The 18,041-nt window shown below is 35.1% G+C and overlaps 1 protein-coding gene across 3 annotated transcripts in view; it reads left to right on the top strand.

Moving 5' to 3' along the window:
• EMB (embigin) overlaps positions 1–17,274 on the top strand; it is a 48,229-nt gene extending 30,955 nt beyond the window's left edge. For all 3 annotated transcript variants that reach the window (XM_012449555.2, XM_064375963.1, XM_064375964.1), the window contains exons 3-9: positions 749–935; positions 1,163–1,251; positions 6,306–6,433; positions 8,708–8,984; positions 10,118–10,151; positions 12,525–12,579; positions 13,158–17,274. In XM_012449555.2, the coding sequence (XP_012304978.2) occupies positions 749–935; positions 1,163–1,251; positions 6,306–6,433; positions 8,708–8,984; positions 10,118–10,151; positions 12,525–12,579; positions 13,158–13,175 (788 nt within the window). In that variant the 3' untranslated portion in view covers positions 13,176–17,274. The remainder of the gene's footprint in view (positions 1–748; positions 936–1,162; positions 1,252–6,305; positions 6,434–8,707; positions 8,985–10,117; positions 10,152–12,524; positions 12,580–13,157) is intronic.
• The last annotated feature ends 767 nt before the right edge of the window (positions 17,275–18,041 follow it).

Genomic DNA, 18,041 nt, shown 5'->3' with positions numbered 1-18,041 from the left:
CAGGTTGGAGTACAATGGTGTGATCTCAGCTCACTGCAACCTCTGCCTCCTGGGTCCAAGCAATTCTCTGCCTCAGCCTCCCGAGTAGCTGGGATTACAGGTGCCCACCACCACTCCTGGCTATTTTTTTTTTTTTTTTGTAGTTTTAATACAGACTGGGTTTCATCATCTTGGCCAGGCTGTCTTGAACTCCTGACCTTGTGATCCACTCACCTTAATCTCCCAAAGTGCTGGGATTACAGGTATGAGCCACAGAGCCCGGCCAGGTTCTTAAGAAGACTAGGAATGATTAGAATATAATATATCACTCTAATCCATGTTACACACAGAACATTCTTGTAATAACTACCAACAACATGATTACTCAAAAGTGTTAAAACAGGCACTCCATTGTCACCCATGAGTGTGTGTTTGTGTTTACAGTTGTGCTGTTTTTACACTGTTAGAGCATAGGGCACATGTTTTAGGGTACTCTCTACCCTATATCCTGCTCAGTACAGAGCTTAAGGAGATAAATATCACAGCCTTAGGTTTTTTTTGACTGTGTTAATGTTGGATCAAAACTTTTCTTTAGGTGTGCATATAAAAGGGAGAAAGAAAGGGAACCAACTATGTTGATAGGGGAATAATTCTTCACATGAATGTTACATTAAGAAATTGTGAATAAAGCACTACTGTTAATAAAGATTTTATGTATTAGATTCCTCCAAATGTAACTTTCATATTTTGTCTTCTTTTGTGCTAATAGAACATTCTAGTATGCCAGTAGAAAAAAATATCACTTTAGAAAGGCCTTCTAACGTAAAACTCACATGCCAGTTCACAACATCTGGGGATCTGAATGCAGTAAATGTGACTTGGAAAAAAGACAATGAGCTACTTGAGAATAATTATCTTGTCAATGCAACAGGAAGCACCCTATATACCCAGTACAGGTGAGTATACAAATTTTAACCTACCTTGCTCATCAAAAGTAGCTTAATTCTAAATATTTTTGCTGATGCAGCATTCTTTCCTTTGCATCCACTTGAATGTTATGCTAATGTTTGCATATTTACAGAATTATTTCTATTTTTAAATTTTGATTAATGGTTAAGTCTTTTTATTTTCATTAAGAAGGTTTGAGAACTAAGCCTATGCTAATAACTTGAATTATCTTTAGGTTCACCATCATTAATAGCAAACAAATGGGAAGTTATTCTTGTTTCTTTCAAGAGGAAAAGGAACAAAAGGGAACATTTAATTTCAAAGGTCAGTATTAATAACTTGAGGAATAGTTAATAACTTCAGCATTATGTTCTTAGATTTCGCAATCCTGTAATTTTTAAATTATTTTTACAATAATAAACATAAAGTAGCTGAAAGAAAATCATATGCTTTCCAGAGTCACAAGAGGCAACCTTGAAAATAGTCTTGTCTCCCTGCCAAGTCCACTTCTTGCCTGCTTCTATGCCTCAATTTACAGCACAGGTTTTAGTTCAAAAGGCCAGCCTACCGGATTATTGGTGAATTATATCAGTGGCCTGAATTTCTTTATTTATCCCTCTAAATTCATAGCTTTTGTAATAGTCCACCAGATTTCTAAGTTATTGTCCTCCCAGCCTCTGAGAACATGGGTTGGTGTTCTATATCCATAGCTCCAGGACATGGGATTTTAGGATCCATAAAACTTAAAAATAATATTGAGATGCACAAAGGGTTGCCAACTTTTTATCTCACCAAGTAAGGAGGTTTAAAGGTAAATAAAAGCCCCAGAATATCATGCACATTTCTTCTCCTTGGAAACAAACAAGTTAAAATATTTTACTGTTACTGTCATTAAACCAAAACTCAAGAAGGTCTCAGTCTCATAATAAAGACTAGTTGTTTGAGTTAAATAATTATCATTATGAAAAACCCAGTATTTTGTGGTAATTAGTGAACCACAGTATCCATACTGGTATTTGGGAAATGCAATCTGTTGCCATATTGACTGTGTTGGACTCTGCTTTGCACTAATTTCCCAGGGAACATGAAGAGTGTTTTCTACTTTTCCTAAAAATCCTGAAGTCCAACTGTCTTCTGTGACAGAATGTGGGTGCTATCCTCAAGGCTCCATCAATAGCAGAATGGTTTGCTTCGCCATTGCTGTGATCTAATGGTTCACTCCTGTATCCCTCACTGCGTCCCTTCTGTACTCACAGACTCATTTTCTTCTTATGCTTTTGTAATTGTTCCACTGTGGTAAATATAATAAATTATTGTATTTATATATCTTGGTTTCTCCAAAAGCAGAAACTAGTATCATTCTTTGATTAGTTTAATCATGTATATTCTTTCTTAACCTTTCCCCCTCCGTTTGCCTTTAATTTAGTGAAGGACCAGATAACACCATATACATTTCCTTTCAGTTTCTTTTTCCTTCTGCATTTCATTTTTCCTTCCCCTGCCCCGTCTACCCTTCCCTTCCTCTTTCCTTAATCTCTCTTTTCCTTTCTCTGTCTTTTCCTGTCCTTTCTTCCGTCCCACCTTTCGAGTTCATTTCCTTCCCTCCCTTCCTTCCTCCTTCCTTCTTTTTTCCCTCTCTTTCTGTTTCTTTTTACTTTCTTCCCAATGAGCAAAAATAATATTAAATACATACACAAAATTTTAGTGAACATATTTTATTGAGTTTTTAAAAAATATGTAAGGAAGGCCTACAAATCCTGAGGAAATGCTCACAGAATCTTGTGACTTAAAGCGCTCCCAAGATATTCAACTTTAAATACTGTTTCATTTTGTTTTTTTTTTCCTAAGACATTGTGCTCTGGAAATACATACTAGTCATACCTGCTTTAAATATTGAAGATAATACATTTTTCTTATAAGTTTTCATTATTACTTAAATTATTATGTGGAAGTGATCATTCTTGTGTTTAATGTGAAGATTAACAAGCATTTTACTTTTCAACATACCAATATGTTGAATGCCAGGTATTGATAGGGAAGGCCTCATGACAGCTATTTGGAGATAACTAAGCTGATTTTGGCTGGTGTCAGGAGCATTGACCCAAGGTCTAGTACTTAAATCAAGGCTTTAAGGAAAGCAAAAAATCACTGAATATTTACTTTTTTTCTTTTCTAGTTGTCTTGAAGCAGTTTAGGTTAGCTACTTTGTTTTTAATGCCCATTTAACATTAATGTAACTTTTAAGTATGTATTATATCTTGAAGATATTTATAAAATTAGTAAGTTGGTCCTTTCAAATCTCCTTTGGTAAAATAATAATTCTCTATAATTCATCTAAATTGAATATTGCTTGGAGAAATAATTTTACTTGAGTAGAATTTAAAGACATCTGCATATTATATTATAGTTATTTAATAGGTCTGAAAGGCTTAAAACATGTTTATTTTTATAAATGTCCTATTATATTATTTCTCCATATGGTTTACTTATGGTTTTTCCTAAGAATAATAATTATCTTTTCTTAGAAGCATTACAGCTGCATGTGGATGAAAAGCCTGTTTTATTCTCTATTTTAAATTGAGCCAAAGATAAATTTTTCTGCCATTGACTACATGAGCCACCTATAGTGCATGAGCCCGAGCCTTCAGAACAATTCATCAGCAAAGTCCCTGCTTCTGTCTTTATGGGAACCAGCTGATTTACTACTATAAGATTGTAAAAGGCGCTCAAGATTACTGATTACTTCAATGCACAAAAACCTGCTGACTTTATGTGTTTAATTGTTGATACCAGGACAGAAGAGACAGCAAAAGTGTACACTGGAAGCTTGTGACTACTAATATGTTGCTGATTACTTGTCACTCAAGAAAGAGAAAGTTGAGTGATGGTCTGTAGTGTTTCTCAGTAGTAGGTCAAATATTCTGAGTAGTTGCTGAAAGCTTCCATGATATTTATCAATGTTAAAATCTCTTAATAGAAAGTATGCAGAAATTTAATTTTTCTTCCAAAAAGAACTTTTTGGAAGTCATGATGAGATTTTGATAGTACCAAATGCAATGAAGCCTGCATGTCAGCTATCTGTCTTTCCCTGGAAGTATCTAAAAATTCAAAGTATGGAAAGGTAACATAATAGAATCAGCTGGGACTTCAGCCCTGAATCCCAGTGTTGAAGTATAGTTAGCTGTCTTTCACTGTTTGGAGTAATCTCTTTTCCTAATCTGGTGACACCTAAAAGTCTTTGAACCAACATGACATTTAGGCCAATTTGTCCTAGTTCATGAATATACAAATATAGTCTCCAATTTTACAACTCCAGAGGGCTGTTACTTTCACTGGGTAGATCCAAACCCCATCTTCCTAGACACTAGCCTGAATCAGCAATTTCACCACCTTCAAACCTGGTTTATTCCAACCCCAGCACTCTTATGCATCCTACTTTATGCAAAATCTGAAAAGGTCAATAGGGCACATTAGAATACTATCTCACTGTCCTTATATTAATAAATATTTCCAAATATAAGCTGTGGCCCCAAACCCCACAATAGTTCAAACAAATGTCATGTTCCATGAACGTGGTACATTTTATAATTTAAATTCACACTGCTGTTGTTAACCATATATAGCAGAACAAGAGTATGGTTTATGGTATTTTAGTCATTTATTCGAGAAAACTGAAGAGATGGCAAGAAAACAGAATTTTGGTCTCAACTTTTCCATGTTGTCAGTAGTCATTGTCAGTTACCTGCAGTTTACAGCCTAATCTTAATATTTAGTTGGGATGATTTAATAGCATAGTCATGTGTTCCTCATCAAATCTCATAAAATGCCCAGCTTTCTTGAAAAGCACCTTGCAGCTTCCAGTATGCTTCCCAAGCAGGTGACTTTGAGGCATACTGAAAAGCAGTGTATGTTCTGCCAGGTTTTTCCCCAAGACTACCTTTCTTCCACATCTTACTCTTAGCCTGTGGATACATTTCAGCATTTTGAACCTATTTCAACACATATTTTCCTGCTAAAGCATGACTCAACTGCCAGAAAGAAAGATGTTGAGATTGAGAAATAGGATATCTGAGAGATAAACAACCTGGGAAAGCGGAAACTGTGCCCGTAACTACTTAGTGTCCAATACAAGCCTGCACTTCAAAGCAGTGTTTAAGGCTAGTCTAACAGGGCTCTAGATGTCATTGCACCAATAATGCAATAATGTTTCTTGTGCCTCTCTTGTGCCTCTTCACCTAGAACTCAGAAATGTGGCTGCCCTCCCTCTGAGGTTATAGGGAACCTTGTGGCTTCAGAAAATAATCTCTATTTTAGCCAGGCTCAAATTTCTGCTTATCTGCAGGTCTTTAGCTGACATTATGATTTCACCCATTCTTTTTCCCTACTGGCAAACTAAACATATAAATGAAAAAAGTAAACACAGAAACACACACATGTGTACACACACAGACACACAAAACCAAAAAAGCAAAAACCTGCTAAAATTAGAAAAAGTAAAACAAAAAAAAAATCAACAAAATGATGTTTGTTGATGAGTCTACGTTTTCAGTGTAAGTTTACCTTCTATAATACGTCCTTCAAGGTCAGTCAGAAGGATCTGATTGCATCATAGGATTTTCATTATGCTGCTTATGCTCTTTTATTTTAATATTCTTTACCAAGTTGTTTACATCCTTAGACATAATAAAATACGTTATTACATTATTAGACATAATAAAATAAACTTTAAAAAAAAGTTCATTTTTTCTAAATGCAGTGCTCATTTGTATTCTGTTTTTAATGGAATCTACTTCAAACTTTCTTCACTAGGAAATTCATCATAATAGATGTTAGTATATATATTTTTTACAAAACCACGTGAAAGTGTTTTTAAATATTATTTTCTTTCTTACACTGTTCTTTTTCTGTTAATTTTCCTTTGTTCCTTGTTCCCACCTTCTCCAACTCTTTGCTGGCTCCTCATAAATTAGTATCAACTAAAGATTTCCTATCCTGGAAATTTTATCTTCTCACTCAAATGCTACCTAAGGTTAAAACTTTGAAGAACATAATTATTGTAAGATAGCTTAGTAGGTGGGAAGAAAGAACAGGTTTGAAAACATGAAGCCTCTTTCTTATCCAAAACTTGTAACTTATCCGAAAAGTAACAATACTTTTGTTGTTAGGCTCAATAATAGATCTTCCATTTCTATACATTGGAGACAATTATATTGAATCTATCTACTATTATTACTACTACTGGTTTCATTTATATATAACTTAAAGTGTATAAAATAATGTATTAATGAAACAATGAAAGGAGACGATATCAACAAATTTAATACATTTCCTTTGCCTAAACTCTTTTAGTAACATACATTTCTCTGTTTTATTCTTAGTCCCTGAACTTCATGGGAAAAACAAGCCATTGATCTCTTATGTGGGGGATTCTACTGTCTTGACATGTAAATGTCAAAATTGTGTTCCTTTAAATTGGACCTGGTACCATAGTAACGGGAGTGTGCAGGTAAGATATTTCCTTGATTTGAAGAAAACGAAAAAAGCCACTATTTATTTAATAAATAACAAGATTGTAACAGACTCAACTTTCCTAAGATGATTTATACTTTTGCTATCTTCTTCTTTAGCATGTGTTCATAAAGAGCAGTGATCAATGGAGTTGTCATTCGATGGTTTTTGGCATGTTTACATTGTACATATGAAAATACTCTTCATGTTTCATTAGCTAGTACTTTGTTTTTTAGGTTTAACAGTTTATATTGTTTGAAAAGAAGTTACATTTCATGTATAGTTGCCTAGTTTAGAAATAACCCCATCAGAAAAGATTCTTTTTAAAAATCATTCCATGAATGTAACTAGAAAAAATGCTAGCCACCTTTTTGGGCTTCTGCTACTGAATTATCTGTGTTAGAATGCAAAATAATGGTACTATTTGAGAAAGGAATGAAAACTTTTTAACTTAAACTTACATCTTGGGTTCTATCAAAGTGCCATTTTTTAAATAGCCTTTAAAATACCTGACAGAAGCCAAATACTTTTAATTCCTTTTTTTTTTTACCAAGAGAAATGGCTATTCAAAGAGCTGATACTAAGAAAAATATGAGTATTTTGTAAGTAATTTCTGGTTTCCTGTCTTCTTTCCAAATGGCCTCTAATGGCAGGAAAATTTAGGACATTGTCCTTTAAGAGACACCCTTCTTTTGCCCTGGTGCTAATAAGCATTACAATCAAAGTTCCATTAAAGGCAAGCTATAATTCTAGAAGGAACATATGAGGGAGTGTAGATGTTACAATTAAATATTAAATTACTTTTTAGACAGAATTGGTGTTATTATAGACTATTGTTGGGTGGCAGATAAAGGACTCAGAAGGGAATGTGACTGATTCTGTGGCAACAGGTTTAGTTTTTCAGTGAAATAGCTCCAACCAAATCCCATAGATGCAGACCTAAGCCGTACCTGCTCCTGCTTGTCTTCTGATGGATGTTGAGGAAAGGCAATCATTGTGTATATGTAACTTTTTAAACTGTAAATTTGTAAAAACAAATGTCAACTGTGGTATTTGAAATACACAGCTTTATTTATGGATATGTATGTGATACAACAATATGTGAAAAATATTAGCCTCCACCTAATTATATCAGATGTTGAAAATGTCGTTTTAGATGTACCGGTGCTTCTGTCCATTGCTTTTCTAGTAATTATCCTCTTAATTTGACTCTAAGCGTGAGTTGTATTAGGGTGTGAGAAAAGTCTGGGGAATAGGGCATAGGTCAAAACTTTAGCACAAATGCCTATTCAAATATAGACCAACCATGTGCATCAGAAGCAGCAGGGTACTTATTAAAAATATGGTACTTTGATTGATCAGCTGTGATCAGTCAGTACCAAACATCCCAGACAGTGCCGTGAACATGGTGCCAGATCGCTGTAATTTTTTTTTGCACAAATAATATACTCACAGACAGTTCTTCCTTGGATAATCCCTGCAAATATATGGATCCAGATTAGTGTTTATTGAACAGTGCAGTTGAATGATGGAGCAGGGAAAGCATCCAATGGCTTGGGAATAAAATTTAATTTAAATAGATGAAATAAAACAGCCCTAAATAGCTTAGTATGGCACCTTGTGAGGCTGTGGAAAACCCAGGAAATCTTAGAAGCCAGCTTATCTGAGAGACAAAGAAATTCATTTATGTAAAGATAGAAGGTGTGCAGTTCACTTCAGACCCTTGGCCCACAGAGGGTTCCCTCTAGTCTATCTATATCAGTTCGAAAGGCCTGAACATTTCATCTTCATTTCCAGCCTGGGGAAATCCCATTGTCCAGATGAGTGATTTTCCTTTATAGGAATGATCAGAAATAGTAGCTTCGAGCTTCGAGGGTGGTAGTTGTTTGAATGTGCGCCTGTGCTTGTGAAGAAAAAAGTACTTTGACTAAGGCACTAGGCAAGGATAGGAATGTGAGACTCAGATGACTGGGATTTTTCTGTTTTTAATTCTTATGTAATATTTAGCCATGATGACCTACTTGCTTCTTTGTAGTTTTAAACATTCAGTGCTAAATCCTTAACAGCAATGCATACATCTTTTCTTTGCTCCCTGGGAGATCAGACTCTGATAAGACTTAAGTCTGTTATAAATAACCTCTCACACATTTTAATATGCCTTTCTCCAGTAAGCAATTTTGTCAGCATTATCTTAGAGCTTTCACTCAAAAACTACATCATGTATCTTTTACGTACTCTGATAGGAATGGATTTTAATGTCTCCTTATATTAGGTTCCTGTTGGTGTTCAAATGAATAAGTATGTGATCAATGAAACATATGCTAACGAAACAAAGCTGAAGATAAAACAACTGTTGGAGGAAGATGGGGGATCTTACTGGTGCCGTGCACTCTTCCAATTAGGCGAGAGTGAAGAACACATTGAGCTTGTGGTGCTGAGCTATTTGGTGCCCCTCAAACCATTTTTTGCAATAGTGGCTGAGGTGGTTCTTCTAGTGGCCATCATTCTGCTTTGTGAAAAGTACACACAAAAGAACAAGAAGCACTCAGGTGGGATTTCTTTATTTTAGAAAATATTATCAGTTAATTATAAGTATCATTTACTTATGATTTGGATTATGATTTGATACATTGCAATGACTTTAGGATTTTTGGGGAAAAATATTAATTTTCTTATGTGGAGCAGTATTGGTGACAGTGAGCTAGGAACATATATCAATGATCTTTCTGTTTCAGTTTCTGTAAAAACTTAGTATTAAAAATGCCTTTTTTTCTTTCTCTTCCCCACCCCACCCTCCCCTTTTTTGGTGCTACTGGTACCTAAGCACCAATTAGGTGACATGCATTCTGGCACTGGAATATTAGAAAAATCTGTGATAGCTTAATATCAAAGATCTCAAAGAAACAATTTTTATTTCACTTAGATAATCATTTCAAAAAATATTTTATTAACCATTCCAAAGTTCCTCATCAAAGAGAGACTGTCCTGGCTGGGCGCGGTTGATCATGCCTATAATCCCAGCACTTTGGGAGGCTGAGGCAGTTGGATCATGAGGTCAGGAGTTCGAGACCAGCCTGGCCAAGATGGTAAAACCCCGTCTCTACTGAAAATACAAAGAAAATTAGCTGGGTGTGGTAGTAGGCACCTGTAATCTCAGCTACTTGGGAGGCTGAGGCAGGAGAATCCCTTCAACCCGGGAGGCAGAGGTTGCACTGAGCCAAGATCGCGCCACTGCACTCCAGCCTGGGTGACAGAGTGAAACTCCCTAAAAAAAAAAAAAAAAAAAACCACTGTCCTGCCATTTCCTATTTTTCTATTTTTGCAGCCTGTGCCTGATGGGTTACAGGTTGAGAAAGCCATAATCCCTCGAGAAAATTGACCTTACATCCTGTATTCTTTCCTGATTTTGTACTAAATTTTTAATAATTTAAATAATGACAAACTAATCAGTCATATTTTTGAAAATACCAGGCCGGTAAACTATGTTTGATCAGAAAAGCAGATAAGGTCTGTAGTGCAGATGAAGGAGCTGTAGCTGTCTAAGGTGTCATGTCTCTCCTTCATTTCAAACAGGAGAAAGAGCACAGTACTTTTTTACTTAGGAGGGAGATTTAATTGAGCACATGTGTTCCATAAAAATGACAAATCAACTTCATAGTAAAATTCTTCTTTTTTTACACAGATGAGGGGAGAGAATTTGAGCAGATTGAACAGCTGTGAGTATTATTCTTTACAGATCATTTTTCACTTGAGTAAAATACAGGGAAATATAAAATTGAATGAAATGTTTGCAGTTGGTGGGGGAAAAAAAGCAGAGGAGAATTTTCTGTATACACCCATGTGGTGGTGAAAAGTGGCATTCCGAGTCTACCTGCCTGCATGAGAATCCCTCTTCATCACTTACTGCCTGCACTGCTCTAGACTTCTGCTTTCCCCGCTACAAAATGGGTTTAATAATATTATTTACCACATGAGACTATTGGATGGAATGAATACTATGTATAAATGCATAGCATAGGTTTTGGTACACAGAAGGTGTGCAGTAACCATCAGGAAGTATTTAATATTATTTCTTTAAAGCAATGGTTTTCAACCCTGGCTGCTTTGATCACTTAAGAGTCTTTTTAAAAATAAAGTTGCTCGGAGCTTACTGAATCTCCTGGATCAGAACCTCTTGGGTTGGGCCTATGGCATCTATATTTCTTGAAAACATCTAACATGGTTTTGATCCTCTGTCTGTTGAAAATCACTGGCCTAGAATTCTACTAGTTATTGTCATTCAGAGAACATAAATTGTGCCACAGTTTCTCTTACACAGCCTCCTTTGTTTAGAGTTAAGCATGAGGAGGTCTGGGAATAAAATCACCAGGGATGTAATTTAGTTTGGCAAAGATGGGAGTTCCTAGTTCCTCCAAGCCAGAGAACTGAGTGTGGAGGCCAGTAACAGAGGTGCCTAAGACTGGGATAAAGTCTGAACAACAGAGCCAAGGGCTGGGGACCAGGAAAACGAGGCTAGATTAAAGTTGCTTTAAAAAACCTGAGAAGTGGAAGGCCTGAGCAACTATTACCAACACAAAATGGCAGAGTTTATCAGCCAACAGGAGCTCTGTGGAGTGAGTGTTACAGACACAGATACCAGGAGTGGTGCAGACAGTTGTCATTTAGATGTTTGTAGACATTATTGAAATAATCGTGTTTACTCAGTTCATGTAGGCTGGTAAAATAAATCAATGTGATATGAGCTTCCAAATTAAGGGCACAAAATAACTACATCAGAAATCCTGTAACCCCAGATAGGAAAAAGCAGTGTTGTCTTAGAATCATAGACTCCTATAGTTCGAAGGGAATTGTATCTCTTCCAAGACAATCCCTTATCTTTCCGGAGAACATAGACATCTTATTTATGTTGATTTGAAATTTAAATCTTTCTGATTTCCATGTATTGGTCTTTTTCTTATTCCTAGCATCATATAAAAAACATGACAGTCATTGACATATTCGAAGACAGAACCTTGCTCAGATTCCTCTACTGCCCCAGCTCTGCCTTCCACTGTCTCTAACCATTCCTCTAGCTCACATTTGGTGGTTGCATTCTAATTTAAAACACTCTGAAAGGATGGTGCCAGAACAGTGTAGAATGGACTATCACTTCTAAACAATGTAAAATTGATCCAATCTATAGTGTAAAAAATGAATTTTTTTCCGAAAGTTGGGATAATGTACATCTTGTGCTCATCATGTACAACACCATAAAGATCACTGAAGGGTTTTAGTTTTTCTTACCTTTAGGGTATTTCACTATCTTTAGATTGTATACAAATATCAAGGGCACTTGAACTCATTCAGAGCAATGAGTGTTTTGATGCCCCTCAAACCATTTCTTGAAATAGTTGCTGAGGTGGTTTTTTAGTGGCCATTATTCTGCTTTTGAAGAGTACACACAAAAGAAAAAGAAGGACTCGGTGGGATTTCTTTTTCTTTTTCTTTTTTTTTTAGAAAATATTATTAATTAATTATAAGTAACACTGTCTTATGATACGTGTTATCATTTGATACTTGAAGCCTGCCCCAAGACCTTGAAGGACAAGGTATTCATTATGCATACTGATTATTTAGTTTTAGTTCATCTTTAGAATCTGAGGCCCATGTTTGTAGTGCTGCTTTGATGAACTTTGGGTGGGAAAAGAACCATGTTTAACCACTAATTCAGTGTAATAAGCATAAAGTATATAGCACCCAAATCACACATATTGGCTGACCTAATTAGCTGTTACCTTGCATGTTTCCAAAACCACACATCAGTTACGGTCTTTATGCCTAAGTCCTCACTCATGCGTGGGGAGAAGCAATTCTCCCTGTGCATAAAATCAATCTAAGCCTTTGTTACTATTATCTGTGGAAACAGCTCCCCTTCAAGCGATGTCATCAAAATAAATTCAACATTTTAAGTAAAACATTTTTAGGAAAAAAGAGTTCTGTCTGTATTGACATTTTACATTTTAACCAGATAATCATGATATCAGTGATGTACTGACTTAATTTTTTGTAATATAAACATTTAGTAATTTTCTTTTTTGTTTTCTATGCAGGAAATCAGATGATAGCAATGGTATAGAAAATAATGTTCCTAGGCTCAGAAAAAATGTAAGTTACTTCCGAGTGATAGTCCAAATAAAAGGTAAAATTCAATATATGTAGGCTGTCTATTAATCAGTTACTTGTTTTTTTAGTTCCATAAAAAACCTGGTCATTTATGATGTGCTTGAATATGCTTGTTTACACTATTGTAGGGGAAAATCTACAGAATAGTTATACAAAAATAAATACTATCTTTTTTCACCAGAAGACACATAGCCACCAATCCAGAAGTAAATCTTCTGTGCTGGCTGTATATTTTGTTTTATCACCATGGGCTAGTTTCTTTTACAGTTTTTCATGTAGCTTTATTTGTTTTCCTCTCAAATTTTCTGGATTTTCTATTATTTTATTCTCATATATTGCCATACATTTGGGGGTGTAAACTTATGCACATTAGCTAACCTTTTTTGCAGATTAGGTTCAAAATTTCTTAGTTCATCAACATTAGAATAGGAACTCTTTGTTTTGGCGGTAGATTGGATCCCTCACTTCCCAGTACTTTTTGCTTTGCTAAAGCAATAGTAAGTTACTATAGAAAAACCAGAACATACTAATTATCTTTCATTATGCTTTATTTAACTCAGGAATCTACCGGCCAGTGAATGCAAAACATCATGTCAAGAATCATGGGACGATAAACAGAGTTCACATTTCAGCTTTGTTTATCCTTCCTGTTACGAGCCTCTGAGTTTTTAGTTTTAAAAGGATGAAAAGCTTATGCAACATGCTCAGCAGGAGCTTCATCAATAATATATGCTATCTCAGTTCTAAAGGTATATTTTCATTTTGTAATTATGTTACATAAAAGCAATGCAAATCGGAAAAAAAATGTATTAGACCAGAATAAAATTAATTATATTCTGATCTTCAAAGGACACACAGAACGGATATCAGCAAAATCACTTAATACTTCATAGAACAGAAATCACTCAAAACCTGTTTATTACCAAAGAATTCACGAAAAAGAAAGCCTTTGCCATTTGTCTTAGAAAGTTATTTTTTTTAAATCATGCTTATTATAGACGTATGTGTAACAATTTTCATGTAAAGATCATCTTTCTGCGATAGTGAAAAAGTATGTCTTTACTAAGCTGAAATGAATACTTTCTGCATTTGCTAGTGATAGTTATTGTACAATCTCCACAAGAAAAACAGCTTTTATCTGGAAATATTGACTTAAGGCAAGTAAGTAAAACTGTGCTTGCCCTAAAGCTCTGTCACTAAAAAAGCAAATTTCCCAGTCTTTATTCCACTCATAACTACTGCTTTCCCCACCTGGCTAAAGTGCTTCTTAGTCTTTAAGTAGGGTTTTGAACTTCCTAAGGTACACTATTGTTCATGTTTTAGGGTGCAGGTCCATATAGTCGTAATACATACAACGCTGCTACACTGATGCTTTTGTGACTCATGGTTTCCTGGTGTCTTTGATTTAATACCTGGCTTCCTGATATCTATGGCTGGTTAAATATCTAAACATGTATTATTAGAGCTTTACAATTATAATTCCCTTGACTGAAATCCAGAAGTACTAAAGTACTTCTTTTATATTGCTGCGAATCTTAGACTTATCTTCAAAAATAGGATACTTCGTTTCTATTGCATATATAACTGAAATATTTTATAAACTCACTGTAATCAAATCTTATGAAATCTGAATCGATCTGAAAAGTTATCAGTGCTTGAAATATTAAAATCATGCCACGGGGTACCAGGTAAATGACCATGATGTGTCCTTGGAGCTGGTGGGTCCAGTGTCCCACTGCTCATGGAGCAACAACTTTAAGAACAGAAGCAAAGAGTGATGGTGAGGAACCCATGATTCTTGGTGACTACGGGATTTAAAGGTTAGGGAGGAAGAATTCAATGATTTGAAAGAAATACTTTATAAAAACTTATTCCATGTATTGGCTAAGAAAAATATAAAATTTTGGTAGTGAAAATTATATGATAACTAATGTTTACCAGTATTGCTACTATGAAGAATACACATCAGGTAGTGACTTGGAAGCTGCTCAATACTTTGTTGCTATAGCAAAATGCAGTATTTTGTTGTAAAGCATATTAACTCAACATATAAGTTTCTTGAACTTGAATACATCCCTGGGTAATGGCAAACTGCTTTTTATTCTTGGTCTCAGGGCCATGCATTTATTTTAGTTTGATTCATTGTTATTTTAACAACATCGTCTTGGGTGATATCCATATAATATTAGGCAGATAACCAATCAGTTTAACTAATCTAAACTATTTGAATTCAGGGACTATTAGTCAAACCTGCTGTTTGACTAAATACAATTCAAAGGAGTGTATTTGTAACTGGGACTGTATAGAACACAAGAAAACAAGTATGTAGCTCATCTGCAGTATGCATGCTTCCATTTTACTACCACTGACCATTGAGGCTGATACAGTTTTCAAGTAAGAAGAATTGCTTCCTGAAGATAAAATAATCGGAAATATTTCTATAATAAATTGAATTTTAAATTGGCAGTGCTATTTAGTTTTTTCTAGCAAAGAATTTGTTTCAGTAACCTTAAGTAGAAAAAGTACTCAAAAATTAAAGTTGATTTTTGGCTTTTAATAGTCTCTCTAGAGGTCTTCTAGAAAATCACCACTGTTGGATTAGAAATGGACTGCTTCTATTAACCAATCTCATAAAGATGATAAATGGTTTAACTAATACTGACCACCCATAAATTGACTACAAATAATAAGCAGCATAAAAGCTGAAGTAGGAAAACTACTCCAAGTTTATGTATTAGGCACATTGGGAAATTCTTTTAATCTTTCCAGCTAACAAGGATTTTCAGCATAATAAGTAGATTTAATGATGGCATAAAATTCCCAGATACTTTCATATTCATTTATGCCAAAGTGCAGATCTTCTTTTGCAGTCTTTTTATTATTATCCGAACATCTAGCTGCTCAGACCCAGATCTAGAACTCATTGTGATATTTGCTTCTTCTGTATGAATTATAATACTTACGGGTCAAGAATCCCTGTTCCTTTGGCCTTTTTAGTAGCTCATGAATCCACCCCATTGCCTCCCCAAGTCCGCTCACACCAGCTACAACAGTTAATGCCTTGATTTTCCTACCTCAGTTTCCTTTTCTATCGATGCCTCTTTTGCATGGCTGCCTGAGTCCACTTTCTCAAACACAAACCTCACTATGCAACTTAAAGTGACAGGTACCACGTGGAATCTCTGTAGGCTCACCTTCGCCATTTCTTAATATCACATGCTCCAAATTGCTGATCTCTATCCAGTCTCTTGAGCTAGACTTGGCACATAGAGATTCCACTCAGAAAGTGCTCTTCATACTTCTACCTGCTTGACTAACCCCAGATTATCTTTTAAGACTTTAATCTGGTCTTGTGTCTTGTAGAAGTCCCCGTACCCAGTAGGGCATGTACCATCCTACATTCTTAAATAACTCCACATTTATTTGTGCTTATTACTGTGTTATAAATATACATTTGTGGGTCTCTCTTGGATTATTTTATTTCTTTGTCCTATAGCTACCAAAAAGGATGCAATAGAGAGGTCTTGAAATGTGTATTGAATGGATAAATGTATAAATAAAAATTATATTTTCTAAATTTCTACTTATTCCTAGAAAAACAATCTAAATTGTGACAAATCAGAATTGAAAAAATATTCTAATAAAGAAAAATAAGCTTTTATAATTTCAGTATTTGCTTCTATTTGAAAAACACATAGAATAAAGGTTCAGTCATATTTTCTTTAATAAAGAATTAATGTCTTATGAGCAAAAGGAGTTCTAATTCCCAAACTATTACACAGATTATGTTGCTTTCAATTTATTCAAATTCTTCTTGTTCATCATGTTTCATGGACGGTACAAATGCAAACCTTATTTTTATCCTTTATTCTAATAATATAATGCATTGGTTTTAAATGTAAAGAATTTTAGGCCAGGTGTGGTGGCTCACACCTGTAATCTCAGAACTTTGGGAGGCCAAGGAGGATGGATCACATGAGGATAGGAGCTTAAGACCAGCCTGGGCAACATAGTAAGACCCTGTCTCTACAAAAAATAAAAAAGAAATTAGTCAGGGATGGTGCTTGCCTGTAGTTCCAGCTACTTGGGTGTCTGAGGCAGGAGGATTACTTGAGCCAAGGAGTTTGAGGCTGCACTGAGCCATGATTGCCACTGCATTCCAGGCCGGGAGGCAGAGGAAAACCCTGTTTCTGTTCCCTCTGAAATTTAGTGATTGTATTCCTTTACATCGTACTGTAGAGAGTTGATGTTTGTATTCACTCCACTAACCTCATTCCACTCTCCCCTGCCAGTATACTTCAGAATATCTCAGATCCAATTCAAAATTTAATCTTAAAAGATATAAGTTTTTTCAAAGTTTCAATAGTTTAGTTTTGATGACTGAAAGCATTTTTTTCATTTTGTCTAACTGAACAAATTTATGCAAAGAATTGGGGACTTATTCCTTATTAGCATTGTTCATCTGTAGGTGGAAATAAGTTCAAGTATGTGTTACAGTATTAATTAAAGTGACCTACTTGTACTATACTCTGAATAAATACTAATTGAATAAGTGAAAAATAGAAGAATGACTCAATTATTTTAGAATCTTCAGTTACACGGATTTATATAATGTCTATTTTTATTTTTATTAATCAACCATGACTTTATCCTACTCTAATATTGAGAAAAAGAAAACTAGAACTAATGGGCCCTTCTTTTATATGATACTTAGGAATGTATCTGCACTGTATCCAGGTCAGTTACATGCTCTGTTTACCAACTGAATTATGCTTCACTAAGGATAATAATAATAACAACTGACATTGAGTGCATGGCATATGATGGGCACTGTGCAAAATGCTTTGACACGTTTTGTTCATTTAATCCACACATGATCCTATGCTATAAAAACAATTAATATTACTTTTTTATAGGTGAGGAAACTCCAGCTTAGAGAGATTAGGTAAGCTGCCTAAAGTCAACCTGCCCATAAGTATTTAGAGCTGAGATTCACATTCAAGGAGTCCTGAAGAACCTAGGCTTAACCACCATGTTGGGCAGCTTTGGCCTGCAAGTTACATGCTTCTTAGAAAATGAGGCTATTATCTATCATCTGTATTTTTTAACATAAATTTTATTCCTTTCAACTCGTCAGTTATATCATAAATTCCATGGAATTTTTATGGAATCCATGCTTTGGCATTCTTGTATCCCTATAGGGGTCCTGGGGAATCAAGACACATTTATATGCTTTAGCACTCTTTCTTTCTTTTTTCTTTTTTTCTAATTTTACTTATAAATTGAGAAGGTGACCATAACATTCATCATCCAACTACTGAAAATGAAAGAAGGTGCTATTTATGATTTCATCAAGACAACAGGCAGAAAATACCCTCTGGTCGCACGTTTAGCCTGCAGAGAGAATTTAAGTACATTATGGGTGCTCTGCCCTAGACACAGCA

Source organism: Aotus nancymaae, unplaced genomic scaffold, assembly GCF_030222135.1.
Source record: "Aotus nancymaae isolate 86718 unplaced genomic scaffold, 86718_ANA_hifiasm-v0.15.2.pri h1tg000014l, whole genome shotgun sequence".
Classification (NCBI taxonomy): Eukaryota; Metazoa; Chordata; class Mammalia; order Primates; family Aotidae; genus Aotus; species Aotus nancymaae.
Note: the sequence above shows the minus strand (reverse complement) of the source record. Positions and strands in the feature narration are given on the sequence as shown.